Here is a 22,529-nt window from a genome sequence, read left to right as displayed (position 1 = left end):
ACCACTTGAAAGTCCGGCGAGCATACTCCAAAATTAAGTTCATTTCAAATACGTTGTTAAATAATTGCAACAATGTAATCCCTTAGATTTATTCTATTTGTTCGTATTTTTACTAATTAATGCCTTTGTTTCATGGTCGGTTATACAGTACAGGCCACATACTGTATTTGAATATACCTACCGGTCGCCATCGACCTTAATATTAATAATGTATTTTTTTCTAAAAATTGAATAACTTTACGTGTAAGTAGGTACATTTTCTAGAGTAAAGTGTTGTTTTGATGAAAATGTTACAAATGCAGTTGATTCTAAAGACATTGCTGGATCAGTGTCAACTGCAATAAGAATTACGTGGTTAAGGACCTGTAATTAGACTGATATTGATTTATTCCATTGGGTTACGGCAATTAAGTCGTTTTTATTTAAGGTACATGCATGAAAGCGTGTACCTAAGCTTATATGTGTATTAATGAAGTACAAAAATACAATATAATACAATTTACGTAGGGTAATGACCCCTAAAGATGAACAACCCTTAGAAGATGAACCCACAGATGATGGCTTAATAATCGAAATAATTAAATCCTGACATACTTTACACCCTTACGACTATTATTTACTATAACTGGAATCTCGAAGCTTACATTTCAGTTCTCAGATACAGTTCAGCACTTAAGTTTTTATATAACGCGGGTAATTTTAGGTTAGGTTTAGTTTAGTTGGTTCAAGTATTAATCTACTGCCAAAAACTTGGACGAAGGGAATATAATACTTAATTTTTCGCTTTTATTCCTAAAAATGAACATTAATTAATTCATCCATATCTTGAGCAAAACTTAAACTAACAAGTTTTTATAGGTTTATGTTTTAGGAAGTAATCTATAACAATGATCATTTAAATGTTTAACTACATTGCTTTATTTAGGAAATATAAATTGTTAGTTTCTATGAAATGCTAAGTATCTTTTGAATACTATTTATATTTACGTATTTATACTGGACGCTATTATTTATACTTGTTCAAATGAGGACCAGGTTGTTCATAGTAAGGGCACATTGTTCATCTTCAGCGCAAACTGGCCTATTACGGCACTTATAATGTTTTATTAAAATACTTAATAATTATTAGAGGGTTCGAAGTAGTTTAATCTAAACTCGATCATATGCTGAGTCACACAAAAACATCTTACTGAAAACGCATTCTTACATATAGAAAAAAATAGTAATTTTGGGGCAGTCGCTCAATCGTTCGTTTATTGGTCTACTCTGGTTAATTTTCGCAACACAATGGAATCAAATAGCTTAAGACTAAGTACAGGTCCTTAACTATGCTACTACATTACTTTACTACGTACATTTTTATTGAAATTCACTCATCAATCAATCAACCTACAGCTATTAATAAAATACTTGATTTAATATTTGATTTTTTAACTCTGGCATAAAGTGAATGACTCACGGGGTAATTAAAAGGGTCCTTATTTCCTTCCCTCTCAAATTTACAACAACACTAGAAAATATACAAGTCTAATTTTAACATAACCACCTGAGAGCACGGCTGGAATCTCTGTAGTTAATACTCGTATAATAAATACCACAGTTTCCAATACCCCACTCTCTTTTCGTTATTATTTTTCTTACATTTGTTTTAAACAGTTTATAAAGCCAACAATAAACTGAAATGTAAAAAAATGTCATTTCTTGAATTACTCAATAACTATGTACATATATTTGGTACATACCTACATATTAGGTAATTGGTTAAAATTCTACTTTCAAGATTGAATAAATACTTTGAGGTGTAGATGCGCCTCCGTTGGTTGGTCTAAAGAGGCCGGATTCCCAATTTGCAGGCTGCGACTAGCAAGGCATTGCTCTCCACGTGCCCTGCATATCAATTTAGTCCAGATTCAGCTGAAGTCCACTGTACTATGCAACGCCACCGCATACTTTTTATTATTTTGTACGGTGACCACGACATGGATTAATAATGTATGTATAAATAAACCTACGCAGCTACCACAAATAGCTCAGTACATAGTCTCGTTCCAATATGGACAAGCGAAACGCTTAACTTATTCTACCTATTTACCGCGTCTAAATATTATTACAACTAGATGAAGCGTATTAATGGCTTTTGCTTTTGCGGTGTCCGCCACTGACGATCTTGAGCAGCCGCACGACGGGCGCTTCGAACGCCAGCGAGATCACGAACGACGTGACGAACGCCATCACCGCGTACCCTGAGTACGAAATTATCTGAAACAATAAAACATCTCGTTACCGACATAAAGCATAAAAGTTTCCGCTCTGATGGATCGCTGCCGCGACGTGCGTGGGATAAATGTGGAGCGCCAACTGACACCAAGTGAGCTCCTTATTATTTAGCCTCCATGAAAAGGACGTATATTGAATGCCCGTCGGATATTGTCAAACTGAATGAATGAATACGAACGCATCTCCATAATCTCCATTCTGAATCCGCTTTTATACTCTGCGGTGGAACACTTTGAAGGGTTCTTGTTTTACCCTAAAAATGAACTCCGGTGGATATTTAATTTAACGAACAAAGTTGTTGGACAAACGATGTGCTTCGGCTGCACAAGTGCTCTGCGGAGGCGGAGCCGAGTTCGATTGATTTAATGCCCCCGCGATGCCTCTTCACGGTCTCGGTACTCGTTGAAAGTGGAAAAACGTGAGTGGCCAAAAATAAATTATATCTTTGGGTACACATATTCAGCTTATAATTTAATATTCCTTACATAAAAACTTATTCCAACGTGATATAATTGAAAACCGTTCTCTGTCTTTGGGACTAAAGAAAAAATCCTATCACCGTAGCGCATCCGGGATGCGAAGCGAGCGAGCTCGTGTGTGCCATTAAAGTGAACAGTAGAACGATAGTTTTAATGCAAAGCTGCGATATGATATTGTACGCGGTGTTGATAAATTATGAAACCCAGGGCAATAACAACAACACTTTTGTGTTAAAAGTTTTCCCGGCGATTGTAATGTTCGGGGGCAGTTTCACGGGTCGCCGCCGCCACCGCGTCCTACGGGAATCAAAACAGATCTCTTATTTGCATGTTTTCCTTTTCAAGCAATTTTCGAGATGGCTTTCACTGTTGTCTCACAGACACTACGGATAGTAGGTATAAAATAAATGACAAAATATAGAAAAAGGCTTAGATTAACTCGGGCTAATGCAACTTTTGAGTTATTGAAAGAAAGTTTAGGTGTGAATTAGCTTGGTATAGTATTTTGTCAAGTTGTTACAAATACTGACCACCATAGAGTTCTGCAAATGGAAGGGTCCATCCAGAAGAAAGCAGGTGTACATCATGATGGTGGGGTGTACGAGGTAGGCGCAGTAGGTCAGCCTGCTCAACGGCAGCAGGCCCCGGTACGACAGCACCGAGTTGACCAAACCGCCGTAGCCACAGCAGCACGCGATGCTCACCCAGGCCAACGCCACGCCCCACGCTGCGCATACACATACAAATATTTATAACTACTAATCTTACCAGATTTTATTAATACCAAACCTTATTAAGTTTTAGTTAGATGTATCAACTGTAAGCTGCGTCAAGTAAACTGTTTAAAGTACAATTCCGCGGTGAACCGCAGACGGCTGCTGCTTCCTTTATAAAACCGTGCGGTACTCGCCGTTTGCAACCCAGATGGAATGCATTTAAATCTTTGTTATATGTAAGCCACTGGAAAAATCCAGTTAGTTAAGTACAATAAACATTCGAGCTGAACATTTTTTTTTGCTTTTTTGCTACCAGGCATGGAAAGAAGAAACAAAATTCCGTGCTTTGCTCTAAAAAGTGGTCACATTTTCTATTTTCATCTCTCTCACGGAACGGAAAAAGAAGACTATAGTACGCAATAAAAAGATTGTTTCTAGTTAGAGTTGGGAATGACTCGCGTTTTATGAGTCTAAATTAGACAGACGAACTCGAATATTACGAGACAGCTTAACTTAACTCACAAGCGAAGACGTTTTTCGAGTCTTACTGAGCGCGGCTCAAAAGGACTCGAGACTAATAACAAAGACTCATTTGTCAATTACTGCAATCAAAATTGTGGCTTTTGAAATAAGTACTTTATTTAAAACCAACGTCTTTTTAAATGTGTTACAAATACAGTTTAGTAAAGAAGACTCAACTAAATGTCTAGAGTCCAAAATACTAAGTCCAATCTAAAAATTAATCGCTAGATTGTAAAAACCCAAGTCTTTACCACCACTATTCATAGCAAGTGCAATAAGTGCATGTCATGCATGTGCGCTTTGAGCTTTGGAACCTATTGAAGTCAGAAGGCAAAATGGTATGCGTTCCTACTGCGAGCCATAGGAGTTTTAATTAAACGAACTTTTATCGGTTTTTTGCAGCTTAATAATTTATGTATTTCACTTTGATACTAAAAATGGAAACAATAAGCACTAGTACCACCACCTACAAATCGAAGCTATGTTTCTAAACACCAAGATTTTTTAAAGTTATACGGATACATATTTTAAACGGTACCGTAAAACGGGGTGAGTAGGTTTCGAGGGGAGAGTTGGGTTATGAATGGGGAGAGAAGGGTTGAGAGGGGGGTGAGAAGGGATTTGAAGGCTACTGCTACAAAAATAATGTATTCCAATTTAAAATGGAGCTATAGTAATACGCATAATAAAAAAAAATCGATCCAACAATCTTCCAAAATCACCTTTGTATGAAAACCCCTCTCACCCCAAATACGAGGCACTACGGGGTAAGGTGGGTTTTCCTCTTTATCGTCAAAGTTATGAAATGGAACTACCCAAAATAAAATAAAAACTAAAATACAAACGTCCGGAACACTTATTATATACACCATTCAGTTTTCATATGTAAAAATAAAATGTTATCGAGGTTTGAATTTCAGTTTTGAGCCTACTCACCCCATTTTACGGTACTTGCTTTCTTGAAGCGCTGATATTCGGTTTCACAATAACGGCATCAGTTTAGTAACGTAAATTCGTACCTTGTTATTTTAGAATTCAATGCAAATAACAGCCCAAAAACCGGAATAACCTCAGTACAACAAAGTTATTTTAAAAGCTTAATTATTTGTATGCAGAAAAGTCTATAAAAGCTTTAGTGTGTGTACGTTACCTGTATGTCCCACACTGACGTAGAAAGCGGTCGGCCAGACCTCAAAGTAGCCGTCCACCATCCCGAAGATGAGGCTGCCGATAATGGCGAGCGACACCGGCCAGCCCACGGCCACTAGCCAGTATGGCATCTTCACCTGGCACTTCGTCTTGTGCAAGTACCAGCCCACAATCATACCTTCAAGTTATTGGTTTTGTTAGTTTTATTTCATATAAAATATATATCCTGGGTAGAAATTGTCTCCCACAAGCACATTTTACATACAAGTAAAATAGTATAATAGTAAATAATAAAATAGTAGTAGTAGTTAGTAGTAGTAAGCACTTTTTGGACACAATATATTTGTACTCCGTGTCTTTATTTTTATACATTGTGTTATATACATATACATAACACAATGCAGATTATAATCTGCTGTAGGACTGACTACCTATTTTATGTCCAGAATCGGTGTCAGAATCGAAAAATGCCACACTATAAAAAAATTGTTCTGAAATAAGTATATAAATATTCCAAATGTTCGGAAAGTTTTGTAACGGAAATGATACAATAACTTGGTATATAATACGGTACGTATTTTGTGAAGTGAAAGATTGGCAGCCGTGTGAAGTTATCGATATAGTTCATCCGACCCATCGGTTTTTGTGGAACGCGTTTAGGGCGGGCTCACTGACCTACGAAGGGGATATTTGAAACGTACTTACAATCTAACAATATAAACGTTTATTTTTTTGGGAAAGGTTCGACGGATATTACAGCAAAAAAGGACAACGCCGGCCCACTTGGGAGTTCTGTGAGGAGTTTTTATAAGAGTTTATAGCCTTACCGACTAAATAGGGACCGATTCTGGACCAGGGTTTGTCGTACAGCCCGTCGAACATTTCAAACGGCTCCTGTATTCGAGCCTTGTACATGCTCGACACGGAGATGTAGATGGTGGTGGCCCAGGAGCTCGCCATGATCACACCCAGCAAGCCCACAGCAAACTTTGGATGCCTGATGGATTTAAACGAGCAATATAAAATCTCAATAATTATTAAATCTGGTTTTAACAATCTTCGGTCGATTTAATTCATGTTTACTTACTTCACTGATATCAACAGTAATAATATGCCGACGACATAAAATTGCGTGTCGTTGGCCATGTACCAGGACCAAACCATACACATTTCACGCTGAGAGTACAGGTTGTTGATGTAGAGTAGATTTCTCCACCAGAACTGATCACAAGTGACGTGGTCGTACTGTGCCGGCTCAAACACTGAGTGCGAGTTGGTATACCGAAGAGTGATCTCGTTTAAACCAATCACGAAGGCGTACGCTGGTGACAGTCGCACAACTCGATAGAAAAATAGAACCACAAAATTCTTGATTAGACTGAAAAATTCCCCCTTCGTATATAACTTTCCTTTAGGTTTCTCTAGTAAGTCCTGACAGAACGAACTTTGGCTTATGACGGATACTGATAAAGCGGAATTCGTGTAACCGTTCATATTTTTGTTAATGTCCTGTTTATCTTTCTGCTGCTTCACTTCTTCTCTTCTTGCGGCCTTTTTGTCTTCGGTTCTTAGGAACAGGACTGTAACAAGTAGGCCACTGAAAACAAAAACAAAAATTTAAGTAGGTACAATGTTATTTACTTGTAAGTGTCCAGTTTCTAACTATTTTCACTAAACGTACCTTATGAAGAAGAAACTGTCCACGCAATAGGAAGCGTTCCCAACAGATTGGTACATGAAATTCCGTTCTATTATAGTTCTCATTGTCTTGTTCGTAGAGATGTAGAATACAGTCAGGTAAGTATGTACCATTATCACCCATACCACCGATAAGAATCTGGAATACATACGTTAAGGTAAATTTTGGATGTCTTTGTACATGATATGACATGTTGACATATCAAGTGTTCATAAGATATTCCTCTCCAAAATGTATGCCAAATATGTTAGTACATAAGTCGATAGTAACTACATGTTTTATGCTTACCTACGATAAAGCAAACAAGTCAGAGTCAACTGTATAAATAAACAGAGAATATCGCCTAAGTAGTATAATATTTTTTCTTCTACATTTATCATATGTCTGCCATTTCGATTGATTATTAGTAACACATTTATAGTATTTATTTATTAATTTAAGTTGAAGTGAGTTGTACCTGATTCCATGTAGTGAAGTGAGCGCTCCGTCGGTGGGGCGATGCGTGCTGAGGATGGCGCGACCATTCGACAGCATCGAGAACGACAGTAGCACCTCGGCCCATGTCCCTGCGCATTAAGGGCCATCTGGTGTGTGTTCTACCAGCACGACACTTTTAACTGACTATCGGTAAACCTTATATAGTTGCATAAGGTTTACGAAAGGCAACAAGTGACAACCATGTTAATAATGTATGTATATTGCCTCGAGCTTAGGTACCATTATAAATAGAAAAATTGCTAAAGCCTCTCTAATCTACGCGTGAAGTGTTCGCATAGACTTTCCATATTTAAATTCCACATTCTCTTGCCCTTTTCCCATTCACTTGGGGTCGGCGCAGCATGTCTTTCTCTTCCACACTTCTCTGTCCCCCGTCATCTCATCATTCACTTGCGTTCGTTTCATATCATCTCTCACACAGTCCATCCACCTTTTCCTCGGTTTTCCTTTCCTCGTACTTCCCTCCACATTCATTCGTAATACTTTTCTCGTCACATGACTTTCATCCCTCCGCATCACATGCCCGTACCACGCTAGGCGATTTGCCCTTACTTTTTCTGTTATGGGTGCAACTTTCAGGCTTCCTCTTATATACTCATTCCTTATCCTATCCATTCTCGTCACGCCACACATCCATCTTAACATTCTCATCTCCGCTACATGCAATCTCTTTTCATCCGTCACCTTTGGGGCCCAACACTCTGATCAATACATGACGACAGGTCTTATGATGGTTTTATAAATTTTACCCTTCAACCGAAGAGGCATTCGGGCGTCGCAAATGGTTCCCGTGACCTGTCGCCATTTCATCCATCCTGTGCTAATCCGGTTTTTCACGTCACGGTCAATGTCGCCATCGCACTGTACGAGCGAACCGAGGTACTTAAATTCGGAGCAGACCGGCAATGTAACGCCGTCGAGTTCTATGGCAGCAAAACTGGAGAGACCGCCAAAATCGCAGAACATGTGTTCTGTTTTAGATCTGCTGATCTTCAAGCCAACATTCTCCAATTTTTGCCGCCATTTCTCAAGTCTGCTCTGCACCTCGAGTTCGTTTTCACCACAATGACAAGCACAATGTCATCGGCAAACAGCATACACCAGGGTGCCTCCTCCTGTATGTCCGACGACAGAGCGTCCATAACAAGCAGGAAGAGGTAAGGGCTTAAAGCCGATCCCTGGTGCAAGCCTACCGTGACACTGAACTTGTCGGTGGTGCCAGCAGCTGACCGGACGCGTGTACAACATCGGTTGTACATTGACCGGATTAGCTCCACATACTTCCCAGGCACGCATTTCTCTTTCAGAGCCCACCATATGTAACATGATGTAAGGACGTTATACTCCATCCTGTCTCTATAATTTAATTTTCATAAAAGTTAAACTGAAATAGTTATTAAGGTCAAGTAATTTACTCAATTTTTTTTTATAAACTGTACCTTAAAAACTACACGCAAGAGAGGCATTACTTAAGTATTTACTGTGTTGTTTATTTATGACACAACACACCAATTAAAAATCATACGATACTACACTCGTTTGACACATTCATAAACGATCATTAGTCATTCAGTTCTATTCTATTATTCTTTGAGATTCCATATGTACTATCATTTAATAAACAAGATTTTTCTTATATAATATTTCATTATGCAGGTGCGAATCTGGGCCGTTTTTTACGTCTAAATCATTTAGATTAAGTAAATGCCTATAATTATGACTCAATTAGGTATCAACAATAAGTCATTTCATTTTCACCACACCAGCTCAGAAAGGCTTACCTTGCACTTCAAAAACTGATAGCAAAGTTGCATTTTATTCACATGTGAGGCACAGTAATCAAATGCAAATTTGAGTTGTTTTCTTATGTTTGCTGGTAGAATTGACTTTTAAATGGTGATTTTGGATGATAAATATTTAATAACATTCATTTGGATTTGATTTGATTTGATTTTGTTCGATATTTTACATTTAATATTTGTTTCGGGTTGGTGTGATGAAATATTTTGTGTTTCACTCGGGGGCAAATTTGTTTAACCCTCGTGCTTTGAAACCCTCGCAACGCTCAAGATTCCATTTTTCGAACCACTCGCTAAGCTCGTGATTCAATTTTGGAATCTTTCGCTTGCTCGGGTGTCAATATTAGCACGAGCGGTTAAACAACAACTTTGCCCCCTTGTAAAACAAATAACTATTAAAACAGAAACATCAAAATGCGAAAAAATAACTAAAATATATCAAATAAATTATGATTTATACCTACATGGGAAATACAGGAACCGAATAATCAGTCCCGGAAAAATTTAAGTTCGATTTTCAAAGATTTAAATAGTTAAGTACCTACGAAACTCGTTTAGTAGTGACAAAAATTAATTTCTAACTGCATACAAAATAGCTGCCAATAAAAAATAAAAAATATAAAAACTTCGCATTAGTTTCAATATTTTTCATGGCCTTAATTAGTCAAACGGAAAATGGTGGCCACATTTTCCCGTATAAATGATAAAGCAAAATAAAACTAAGTGACAAAGACCAAAAGTTAGGAAACAACAACAACAATAGTAATATACTGATTTATACATAATTTAATAGCCTGTTTACAAAATTTCACGGGAATCGCATGGGATATGCGACCACAGGAGAACAGCACCAAGCTAAAACGGAAATTATCGCTCGCGTTTAGCGCACTTTCCTTCAATAAAATTAACTTCATTTGCAGTTTTCTTTACAATTGTACCTCTCGCCGATAGCAAGCTTAAAGTAATGTTCAGTATTATGTAGAGAGAACAATATACCGATTATATAATATTACATCACGGCAAATTGCAGCTATCGTAAGAGTTGCAGTAGTAAAACTGTGTACTAACCGCAAGTTTCCCGCCGAAGGTCTCTGTCTTGATTGTCTTTGTTTGAGTTCCCATCGGCTTGATGTGTGCCGTCACTGACCTAAAAATTGACATAATTTTATTTACATAATCGCTTATGCGACTGCATTCATCCATTAGTTGCCTACGTAACCGAGGCCAAGGTTCGCTAAGAAAAATGGTTCTATAAGTGTAGGTAATTTGGAAAATTAGTCTTACACCGCCTTCATTCTTTTCCCGAGTATAGTGTTGGTATTGTAGGTAAAAAATAGTGATTTCGATAGTAAAGAAAGTCTTTTTAAGTTATTAACCTTATTTTAACCCAATTTTGTGTGACCTAGCGGTTTTGTTCCTCTATCAATTTCATCACTGAAAAAGTCCATTATAGAATTATGTATGTCTGGAAAAAAAAATAAGTTGGTGATTAAGTTTATACTGATATTGGGGTTACTTTGATACCCCTTTATGTGTTAGGAAAGATGCGTTAAGAAAGTATATAATTTAAGTTTAACCACCAAATTAAGTTTTTAACAAAGTAAGTGTTTCCCAGTATTAAAAACCGAAACACCTCTAACAAGCCAAATCAATCTACAAACATGACTATATTACTCGTGTTAGGTACATCTTAATCTTAGTATGATAATAAAATAATGTCATTAAAGCTATCTAAAGGGCCTCTACGTGTTGGATCTATATCCCCACGCAAGCCTATCAAAAGACCGGGATTTATAGGCCCGTGATCTCCAAAATAATGTCAAAAGTAGATGGTACAAGTGCGTATGTAAGTAGTAATATGATGTTTCTACCCATTTTATGAGCACTCATTCAGCCAATTTGGTAAAAACGATGGACGCAAAAGTGAAAGATTACTTTTATGGTGTGAAAACATTAGCTAGATTAAAGCTCTGCAATGTTACTAATCGCAGCTCAGCTGAATATGCCGACGCTTTTGTGGGCGTGACAGGCAATGAAACTCGATTTACCTCGTAAATTTATCTTTGTGGTTTCAGGCCTTCAGTGTCCTAGCAACATCGTAATATTTAATGTGCCGGGGTTACAGAACAGCGGCATTTATAACGGGACGATTCACAGTAAGTACCTACTTGTAGATTTCTTGTGCGTAGGAGTTTAAACATTATGTAGGTAAATTATTCAGAACACTTAAACAGGTATGGCAATTATTTGAAATTGAGAGAATATGAAAGTCTTATTAATATTAAAGGCAAGCTTAACCCGAGACATTCTACCTAAACTAACATTTATTGTCACATTAAAATTACAGACGAAAATTTGTGTGACTTGTAATTTTTATTTTGTAAATAAAGAGTTTGAAGCGGTACCGGTTTGTTGTTGTTATCGTGTTGTGCCAGCTCCAGGTCGCGCGGGTCGGCGCTCTGTTTGAATCGGCGCTCTAAGTAGCCCTCGTAGCAAGAAGCCGTCACCATCAGCAAGAAAACTATAATGGATACGGTGCTGCAAAAGAGAAAGTGGCAGATGAAATACATTACAAAAGGTTGTAGGTACATGGGCGGCTTAGCGCGTAGATTAGTTTTATTTCTTTTCAGACACAGAAAGAGAGATGCCCGCTGAGTATACCTTAAATAAATCACCCAACGACGAGACTTATTAAAATTCAGCATGATATTATAATGTTATAACCTTGGCTTTTATTGAACCCTCAAACTTGAAAGGACATACATGAATGTATACGTACAATTCAAATACCTGGGACCAGGAAGCAAAATGTTATCTCGCTTGCCTCCGATGCCTCCGCACCTAATATCCAACCACACCGCACACCCTTCCGCTTTACAGGCCTCAAGGCCTCGGTTTTCGTATTTGGGCTAGGAGAACTTATATCAACAAAATACAGTCTCTTTTTATCTCGTAACCTCAACCGCATTTTCCTAATTCTGATTACACTCATGGATTTTCGACAGCCTACAGAGGTAAAGGATAAACGTATAATAAATAAGCCCTTATCGTAGGTATACCTACTTTATTTACGTAAATTAATTAAATCTGCTAACACTAGAATATTCCATTAGGCAATGTTTTACGATGAGATAACTCGGTTTGCAGGGATCATAATAATTACAGGCACTTAATTGGACAAGGTTGTGGCGACATTATGGCCCGAGTCCGTAGTGTCTTGTAAAAACATTCTAATTAATTGTGAATGATTAAAATGAGGACTTTTGCATAATTATGTTCATTATACCTCAATTTCCACGCGGATTGCACTAAACGACAGCCACACTAATGGCTATCCATTGTGAATGCCTGCGGGGTATATTTAGATTAGAGTTTTAATATTTCAGCCAGCCTGAAATCATATTTTATTCAGTCCAATCTTGAGGGTGTTTTCTTGCAGAATTTATGAAAACCGTGATTTATGTAGAAATCATAACGCGACATAATTTATCGTTTTATTTCTGTCCTCCGTCGCGGGCTGTCGGAGCGAGCTGGACAATAGGGATTGAGAAAATGTATTGCAAACTGCGCGACCCGTCGTGCCCTATTTTCTACTTGCTTACAATTTTAAATTATCGTTAAACTCCATTATATTTGCGTTTAACTGAAAAGGTTCTTTACAAAAAATGGTTATTAAGAACCGTAATATTACCGACCTGCCTCATGCATCAATGGTGTAACTAAGTAAGTAACTAATATATAATTAGGTAGAAATATCCACACAAAAACATGTGTACCTATTACAATTGTTAATTCATTAATTCTTACCCTAAAATATGCAGCTTTGTGTCGTGCAGTATATTGTAGGAGCTGGGGACAGGCCGCACGCCGACGGTTCTGACGGAGGACGGCAGGCCAGCGGCAGCCGCCCGCGCGCTAGCCGCGGCCTCCGCCTCGCTCATGATGGCCAGGATGGCCGACTCATTGCACGACGCTGGTAGACACTCGCCCACCAGAATCACTCTGCTCTGAAAGTTTAAGTATACTTCAAATAAACGTTTAAATATGTAAAATACCTGCACGGTTATTTTTCTCCGTTTATCGGTTCAAAAGCTTCCTAGTTATAACTTGTTTAAATTGTTACGGGAGACAATAATGTTGCAGTGACGTAAAAAGACGCCCGGCGCGGCGTCATCAACGTCGGCGTCTCACTTTGTTGTGTTACCTACGTGTCAACTGTATCAGGATTACTATTCTTAAACAGTTCTTTTCGCTCCCATTTAGATCAGCTGCGCGATTACCCGGCGCCTAATTCAATCTACGGTGAGTAGTTAATCAGCTAATCACAGATAAAACATTATTTATAGGCACCTACACATATGTTTTGGTCTCAAGATTGTACAATACCAAAATCTGAATTATCCATATTATACCTACGTATTTATGTCAAAACATATTAGAGTTAGACCAAGAGAAGTCTGCAACGATTTTGATAGCATACGCAGTGCAAGTGTTATTTATTTATCATAATTTCATAGAAGTTTGACGTTTAAAATATAACTTGCACTGCGTGTGCTAATCAAAAACGTTGCAGACTTATCTTGATCTAACTCTAGCTGAATATGAACTAATGTAAGTATAATATAATTAACTAAACGATTTTAAAGCCTGGTTAAATTAATATACCTACTCAAAACTAACGAGAGTAAGTGGAGCTCTCGGGAACCACTTTCCGTGTGTAGTAATTGACTTTGGAGCTAGATTGAAATAGTACACGTACTGATTTTAGTTATTAGATACATAGTACATAGACATACTAATTATTAATTGCAGTACGTGCAGTTTTACGCAAAATGAGAATAGAAATATATATAGGTACTCGTATTTTATGGTGAATGAATATTATTTAGGTACATTACCTTACCTAGAACAGCAGCATCAGCATACCCATAGTTGCCCTTAAATAATTCTTGCAAAGGCACATACAAAATAGATAATGCTTTCGTAAGCTTCGTAGGCTTTTAAATTTATTATGATTACAAAAGCTCTCAGCCGACTTGCAAGTTGCAGGGCTAGGTAGTAATAAGCCTTGTAAGAGCACTGCTACTAAAATATCAATGAAATTTGCTTTAGTACTTCGCTTATTGTCCGTTTACTGAAATGGAATTAGCTAGGAGAAAAGAAATTGTAAATGCTTGACTGATACTGAAAAAGCATGTTAGAACTACACTTACTACTACTTATTCGCACACTACCTACTACTTATTCTCCCATAGGTTACTGTTAGAGTCGATAAGGCACATAAAAATGCGGATACAATTATCGAAAAGTATGACAGTTTGAGAACACACAGAATAATAAAAGAAGTTAGTAAGGCATGTAAGTTTATTATTATTTTTAATATTTTTATCACGGTGGTAATTGTCAACATCGTTGCCTTGTGGACCCTTTCAGCTTCATTCTTATGGAAGCTTGAGCTGCTGTACTTGTGAACAAATACGCCTCTTGACTTGAAATAATAATTATTTTGAATTAAGATCCTCCTGCTACTACTCGGCAGAGAAGATATTGTCCCCCTAAGAAATAAGTAAGTAACTGACTATAACAAACGCCCAAAAAATGTTTTTCATAGCTAAGCATAAGAAATCAACAAGTTACCTGGGGCAAGTGATCCTCGTCTAGCGTGACGTTGATCCTGACCATGTGGAAGTTGGTGTCGAAGGGCGGCGTGGACGCGTAGTACTGCTTGAGGTGCAGGTCGCGGCACGAGCTGAGCGACCCCAGCCAGTACTCGTTGCCGAACATCACGTTCTGGTTGTACTGCCCTGACGCGTCGTATACTGGAACACACGTTTATTACTTTACTATCTGTTGTCAAGATCCGACGTTGATTATGATTAATATACAATATAAGTATAGAAAACGATGCGCCGGAAGCTCCGTCATCCTTAACATGTAGCCTCCTCGTAAGACGAATAAACGTCACTTTTGCAACTTTGTCATGCTGCAAAGGCGTCTAAGGATGCCTAAGGTTGTTTCCATTCTTCGATAACAGCTATTTTTTTAAGACTAAGTCACCAGTAAGTCACTGATTGGTTTGGCTCAACGTTTAATAGCTAATTCATAAATCTTTGCATATTTTTCGGATGAGATTATGTTTAGGGTAAGACTATTTAAAAGAACATATTATTTAACATGAGCCGCAGAGCGGAGGCAGTAATACTGTGACAGTAAACAAAATCCTAAAACAAATTGCGGTATCGGTGCAAAGCGGGAGATGGACCATCTGTTCAGTCGGATTACAAAAATATCTACTTACTACCCTACCACAAAACAGATCCTACCCAAATGACAAGAGCTCGTTATTAACTATAACATTTAAAGTTATATTTATAAAGGTTGTTCATTATTTTTCGTAAATAAAAAACATTTACTCGAAGGATTTAGCTATATGCAGTTGAAATAGTTTTTTGTTTTTCAAGGGGACAAAGTGGTTGTTTAACCTCTCGTGATAATATTGGTACTAAAGCGGGCGAATATTCTAATATTGAACCACGAGCGTAGCGAGTGAAAAATGGAATCTTGAGCGTTGCGAGGGTGACAAGGCACGACGGTTAAACAAACTTTGTTACCGAGCGAACACAACAATTTTCACCGCATCAACGCGAGGAAAATACTTACCTACTGTAAAACATTACAAATCAAATGAACGCTATTAAATATTGATCATTCAAAATCATCATTTAAAAGTCATCCTACAAGTCAACATCAGGAAACAGCTCATATATTTAGCATGAACTTACTTTGCTATTCTTGTGGATGAAATGCAACTTATTCATGACGTTTTCAAGAATATTTACGAGCTGGTGTGGACATAACATTATTTTAGTTCTAATTATTAATAGAGTTGCAGTAATTCAATAAAAAATAAGGAAACGATTTCAAATTAATGTGATTTTACTTGTAAAGCTCTACTGTAAACAAGAGAGTTGTTATACCTATTGATCTCGAATTGTTTGGAAACTCAAGTTAAACGGAGGTTCTCGTTTAGGTAGCTACTGAAAAATAATCTTTCAAGTCGAAATGAGTTCTTTTCTCGTACAATAATGATTAATGAACGTACGTGTCGGCCGGGAGGAGGGGGCATGCCTCCACTCCGACACAGAAGGGACGTAAAGACCGCGCTTATCTAATGGAATACGCCTATTTAAGTCAGGGTGGCAGCTTGGACGGGCAGCGCGCAGGTTGATCGTCCACGTGGTGTTCCGCGATTCCCAGATTTATAGCCCACATTTATTAATTTCTTGATACATTACCCTTGAAAACGAGTCTATTCTTCTCCGACATATATTGTGTATAACCATAAGTAGGTCAGTCTCCCACTTCAAAAAAGTCTGCATTGATTTAGCCCGACAGATTTCTGTCTCCTGAAATTTGATGACTGATCGTAATCTGTTGCTTTAGCTGCAGTTTGTGCTCTATTTTTGAGAAATGGTGACAAATTGTTCAAGTAGCTACCTACTCAAGTAGGTACCTACCCTAACCTAACTTGAACTTACAGGTAAAGGAGAGGTGCGACCGCTTATTATCATATCGATAAAGGTCTTAGGCCTTATTAGTTGATCAATTGTAGAATAAATGATTAACTAATAAGGCCTAAGACCTTTATCGATATGATAATAAGCGGTCGCACCTCTCCTTTGACTTTAACGGTAATACTCTAATGTATGACAGAAGTTATTGCCAGGTACCGTCAACGTCAGCGTAAGTTCATAGTATGTTACCTTAGAGGATATAACCAACGGAGACGCCATGACTATAATTTTCGGTACAAAATAGTCTGCCGTTTTTTGCCGGGAGGGGCACATCGTAAGGGGTAACGTAAACATAGCCATGTCCGTCAGTCCATACATGTGGTTGACATGTGGTTGACCATTGGCCGCCTATTTTCGACAGAGGGGAACGCCTGTTAATGACCACTCCGTTTGGTTATATCCTCTAAGTATGTTTCAATCATTATAAGAACTTTTCCTGCTGCTGCGGAGCCACGCCGTAAGGCGATTTACAATGCGGAGGCCATGCGGTCGAACCCTTGCTCGTACAAATGAGTAACGATATATTGAACAACTTATTCCAACCCTGAATATATTATGCACTTATGTAAAAATACCGTACTTCGCTTTTTAAGATTACAAATAGGTAGAGTTAGACCAAAGTCTGCAGCGATTTTGATAGCCCACGCAGTGCAAGTGTTATTTATACGTCATAATTTCATAGAAGTTTGACATTTAAAATAACACTTGCTCTGCGTGGGCTATCAATATCGCTGCAGATTTTTCTTGGTCTAACTCTATCATGCGTTTTCCGTCAAACGATTTCTGTGAAGACTATTTTTTAAATGTCTACCTATTATAGTTTTCTTAGCATCAATACCTAATAGTCCATGAGATGGCTGAATTAAGAGGATAGTGAATGACAGCTTTACCATACAAACTTACTTTCGAATATTGACGTACATGGAAAAAAAAATACACAATTTATTGTAAATTAATTAACCATAGCTATGTCCAATCGATAAACTTTTTTTTAATTTTTTGTTTATTAGTTTTTCAAAAAAAAACCTCCGTTTATACGCAGAAGTGATCACGTGACATCGGCCAAATTCGTTGTAAGTAAAAAAACGGGTAGAGAGCAAATTCAGAATTCACCGTTACTTTTATTATACTACAGGCTACTCGGAGTAATTAACAATGGAGCCGCCATTAACAGGCGTTCCCCTCTGTCGAAAAAAGGCGGCCAATGGTCAACCACATGTCAACCATATGTATGGACTGACGTTTATCTGACATGACGTACCTATACATTTGATGTGCCCCTCCCCCGCAAAAAACGGCAGACTATTTTGTACCGAAAATTTTAGACATGGCGGCTCCATTGTTAATTACTCCGAGACAGGCTAGGTACTCGTATACAATGCCCAATCAAAATCCTTATGCTTACTTCTGCAGTTCTTTCTAATGCTGATAAAAACAACGAAGGGGATCTACTGTCTAATCTTTGATTCAACTTTAGTGCTGGATAAACCGTGTATTATTTAACATAATACGGTTTGTCTCAAATAGATAACATTTCGAAGAGCTAACATTTCCAAGTTTAGACGACGCTCAGACGTCATGTGTAGGTATGCTATATTACTTCGGGCACGAGTTTAGGATCGTGTCTGGCTGAGCTAACAGTATTTTATAGTGGATTGTGGAGGAGTGGAGAGTGGAATTATAAAAGAAAACAACATTTTTTGGATTTCCTCCCAGTGTATTAAACAAATTTAAAGACGCATTCATACCAAAATTATCGTAGACATGGTCACATTGTATTTAAATTGTAGTTGCCTATACATATCCTAATATTTAACTTGTATTCGATTTCAACGATGAGAAAATGGAGCCCATATTAAAGTTAAAAGCTTTTTTAAACTCCGTGAAATGCACGAATGGCATAAAAGCTTTCAAAATTGATGTTCGAGGATTGTGTTAATGAATAATAAAATAACTACCTGCCTTTTATTTATTTTTGCAGTTAGTACCTACACGACACAGAGGCTACAAATGGCTTCACGTATTTAAAAATGGGAGAAAATAATACATTGTATAGCAGACTAATTCGGTTGGAATGTAATATTAAATATACATAAAAGTAAAGACACTCTATACCAATTGAAATTATTTCCACGAGCTCCTGTAAGATGCAACCGGGAAAACTCTTAAGTTGAGGTTCTCCTCATATACATAGTAATTGAAATCGATGAATGAATTCAAACTCAAAATGTGTTTATCCCAAGGCCTGTTCACTTCCTAAGAAAGTTATGTCCACTTATAATTGCGCATGTGTGCGCCTGAAGCTTCTATGTGTTGTGCTTTGGCCTCCTAGAAAAAGTTGCCAGTAATAAAAATAAAAACATTTTTCTACAGCAACATTGCGCCCAACTCTGATTTAAATTTTCACGAATTTTTTACATTATTAATCATAAAACGGGACTTAAAACACTTAAAACTTAATTACACGCGATTAAGTTTTATAATGAATATTGGCTTCCAACTGTCTTTATCAATGTTCATAAAATATATGGAGGGTAGGTACGTCTACCCACCATAATAAAAAAATATATTTGTCAATGACTTTGTCCAACTGCTGTGGTTAAAGTTCATAATGAAAATTTTATTTATTAAATCTTTAAATAATAAACCTACATGGATTACAGCATGCACATAGAAAATGTGCTAAATGCGGAGCAACGGCTGTTGAAGATACATATTTGAGTGAAATTCACAGCTTTAGTGGGTTCAGAAGGAACCGCGTCATAACGCATCTGGAAAGCGTATTAATTAACCGTGAAGAAATGTATGAATACAAGTTGGAAATCTGTGTAAAATGCCGTGTGTAAAGTGTAGTGTATCTGTGTGTGTAAAGTGTAAAGTGTGTGTAAAGGTAGGCATGCCTAAAGTTATTTGTATTATACTGAAAACTTTGTGAATGCGCTTTATTAATGTCTATTTTTTATTAAGTTGTCAGGGTTTAATTTTCAGTGTATATTTCTATATGTAAAACATTTTTTAATAAATAATACAATGTTATTAAACATAAATATGCCTTTTATTTAAATCAATTGATAATACCACAAACAAGGGTTTATTTGCATCTTTCATATATTTCGTGATATAAAGATAACAAATATGTTTATCAACAGAATTACTACCTACCAATACCCGCCAGGCTAAACCGGTTGTCAACTTTAGTTCCATTGGTACACAACGAGGGCGCCACTAGTATAAACGTATAAACGGAATGGGACATTTTTTTTATTGGAGTTACCGTTCTTCTCCTAGTGAGTATTATATTCTTTGGTTTATCCTCAAATTGGTTTTGTAATGCAAAATAAAAAATAAAAAGGTAGGTAAGTACATACCTACATTACGAGTATTATGTTATGCATAAAGGGGCCCACTGATTAACAGTCCGCCGGACGGTATCGGCCTGTCAGTTAGAACAAAATTCTGAAGGGGCCCACTGATTATCAGTCCGCCGGACGGTATCGGCCTGTCAGTTGTTCGGAACTGTCAAAGTTTTGTTCTAACTGACAGGCCGATACCGTCCGGCGGACTGTTAATCAGTGGGCCCCTTGACAGTTCCGAACAACTGACAGGCCGATACCGTCCGGCGGACTGTTAATCAGTGGGCCCCTTAATAATGTTCAACGTCGGGATGTCGTATTAGACATTGTCTTCATGGCATTTCGCAGGAGGGCCATTTTTACGTGTCCGGGGCAATAAATGATTGAATTTACTGTTCAATAAATCTGAATTAATTTAGGCATGATCTTCAGCCTATATTCTGTCTGGGACACTATCAACTTATTTATTTATTATTTATATAATACAAGAAAAAAAAATTCAAATGACAAAAATGATGTTCGGTGGGAGTGTCCCGCACCCAGATTTTATGAAACAAAAAAATATTACTCAAGATGGGGCATTAGATCGGAGTTATTATGGGTATTCACGCATAAGGTATTAGTTAACTTATCATATTCTTTATATCACAATAATGTGTTTGCTCAACTCATTGAATAAAACCAAATTTACGATGTGTCCCGGGCTAGTGCCTGATTTCGGTGTAATTTGCAAAACATGTCGGTACTCCTTCAAAGTTGTAAACCAGGAACTCAGTGTCTCAAACATAGTATGCTTTAGTTGTGCCTTAACCGTTGAATAGACTAGAGGTACAGTCACAGTATAATAAAGTGATTTTTTAAAGGTTTCACCGTCCTTCGGTGGGTTTGGTTCTATGTTTTTTTGAGATCGGTGGTGCAATTTACTCCGAAAGTTATAGTGCATTTATCGTTATGCAAGTGCTTAAGAAATCCTCGAAAGTACGTAAATCCATCATTATTACATCTCTGTATCACTCATGCTATTTCTGTAATTGCTAAAAAGCGATTAATTTTGACATCACTGGTGTTGATTTCCTTGGATTCGGTGGATTTTTTGACCACCGATATCAAAAAAGTGATCACTGAATTCAAATCCTGCTTTGTAAACTAGTTTGTTGTACTAATTTATCACACCTAAAAAGTGCAAGATACGTTGTATAAACGTAAAATTATGTTTGTAAGTAAATTAAGTCATAATAGGTACAAAAAATCACTAGTTTACTATGAGTAGTTTTTTAAACCAGACGTGTGTTGAAACTTGTAGACCCAATGTTTCTTTCTCTGTCGTGATGTTCTCTTCAAACCAATGAAGTAAATTATGTTAATTGTCCTCTGTATCACCTGAGGCCCTACACCTCGATAACTTTAAACGTGTCAGCCATGTTAAATGAATGCAGATCCCACTTCTTTTACAATAACTTGTGTATGTAAGTATTATGCAAGGTGCACCCAAGGGACGGGATGTTCAGAACAAGGGATTAAAAATAAAGTGGCCTTCTAATGTCGAGATCGCTTCAAAGGCACTGAGCGTACCTTACTGATCGATATTTCTAAAGGATAGCCATAGACACAAATTGAACATAGCAAATGTTTTAACAATCCTCAATGTCTTATGTCTTTATGTCTAATTATAGGAGTTACAAATTAGCTCAAGTGTTTCAGAATGCTGGAGGTCTCCAGCACCCTCAAATAATTAACAGGTTATTAGATCTTCAAGCATTAGTCGATCACTTCAAATAGTTTTAAATTGATGGAGTTCATGCTTTAAAACTCTGTTATTCAAAAATACTTGTTTTCCGTATTGCATCACATTGCTTTATAAGTGCATTAAATATTTTTTGAGCATTGAACACCACTCAAAAGTTTCTTGTTTATCGAGTGTAGGTAACATAAGTTTCTTTTTGATGCATGTGCGGTCGGACTGTGTGAAACAAACATCTTCTCCTTTATGGCACTAATGTGCGAATTTGTGGTCGACATGTCTGAAACTCGTTCCAGGACCATACATCGCCCACCACCCTATTATATGAGAGCACAGTCAAATAGTGTGGGATATCTTCTAGAGATGTTGTTTTACAAGCCGTAATTAGGTTATTTTAAAATCTTGGGTCTATATCTATTAAATTTATGTAAGCTTTCGAGATCATTAGCCTTATTACATCGCTTATAATCAAATAAGAATGAAAAATATGATTAAAATGTAATATGATTGAGATATAAAATTGAAATGTGATTTTTGTATGCATTATTGAATTCGGTGACGCCAATTGATTTCAGTGCCTGCACATGATTTCGGTGTTTTTTAAATCTCAAATATCTTAAAAACCATAAGGTTCTAATGGAGGCCTCCACTACCAATATTTTTTATATTAAGGCTAGATTTTAGGAAATAAAGTCGCATATCAAATAAGTAAAAAAAAAAAT

The 22,529-nt window shown here is 37.2% G+C and overlaps 1 protein-coding gene across 1 annotated transcript in view; it reads right to left on the bottom strand.

Annotated features, from left to right (window-relative positions):
* Positions 1 to 1,751: 1,751 nt before the first annotated feature.
* The window catches only part of LOC134804197 (nose resistant to fluoxetine protein 6-like), a 38,657-nt gene continuing 17,879 nt past the window's right edge, over positions 1,752 to 22,529 (bottom strand). Inside the window, exons 2-12 of the mRNA XM_063777148.1 lie at positions 14,777 to 14,958; positions 12,947 to 13,146; positions 11,545 to 11,677; positions 10,208 to 10,286; positions 7,300 to 7,408; positions 6,825 to 6,980; positions 6,231 to 6,740; positions 5,971 to 6,140; positions 5,145 to 5,321; positions 3,287 to 3,483; positions 1,752 to 2,259 (exon numbers count right to left, since the gene is read on the bottom strand). Of these exons, the coding sequence (XP_063633218.1) occupies positions 2,128 to 2,259; positions 3,287 to 3,483; positions 5,145 to 5,321; positions 5,971 to 6,140; positions 6,231 to 6,740; positions 6,825 to 6,980; positions 7,300 to 7,408; positions 10,208 to 10,286; positions 11,545 to 11,677; positions 12,947 to 13,146; positions 14,777 to 14,958 (2,045 nt within the window). The 3' untranslated portion in view covers positions 1,752 to 2,127. The remainder of the gene's footprint in view (positions 2,260 to 3,286; positions 3,484 to 5,144; positions 5,322 to 5,970; positions 6,141 to 6,230; positions 6,741 to 6,824; positions 6,981 to 7,299; positions 7,409 to 10,207; positions 10,287 to 11,544; positions 11,678 to 12,946; positions 13,147 to 14,776; positions 14,959 to 22,529) is intronic.

The sequence above is a fragment of the Cydia splendana genome, chromosome Z (genome assembly GCF_910591565.1).
Source record: "Cydia splendana chromosome Z, ilCydSple1.2, whole genome shotgun sequence".
In the NCBI taxonomy this organism is placed as follows: Eukaryota; Metazoa; Arthropoda; class Insecta; order Lepidoptera; family Tortricidae; genus Cydia; species Cydia splendana.
Note: the sequence above shows the minus strand (reverse complement) of the source record. Positions and strands in the feature narration are given on the sequence as shown.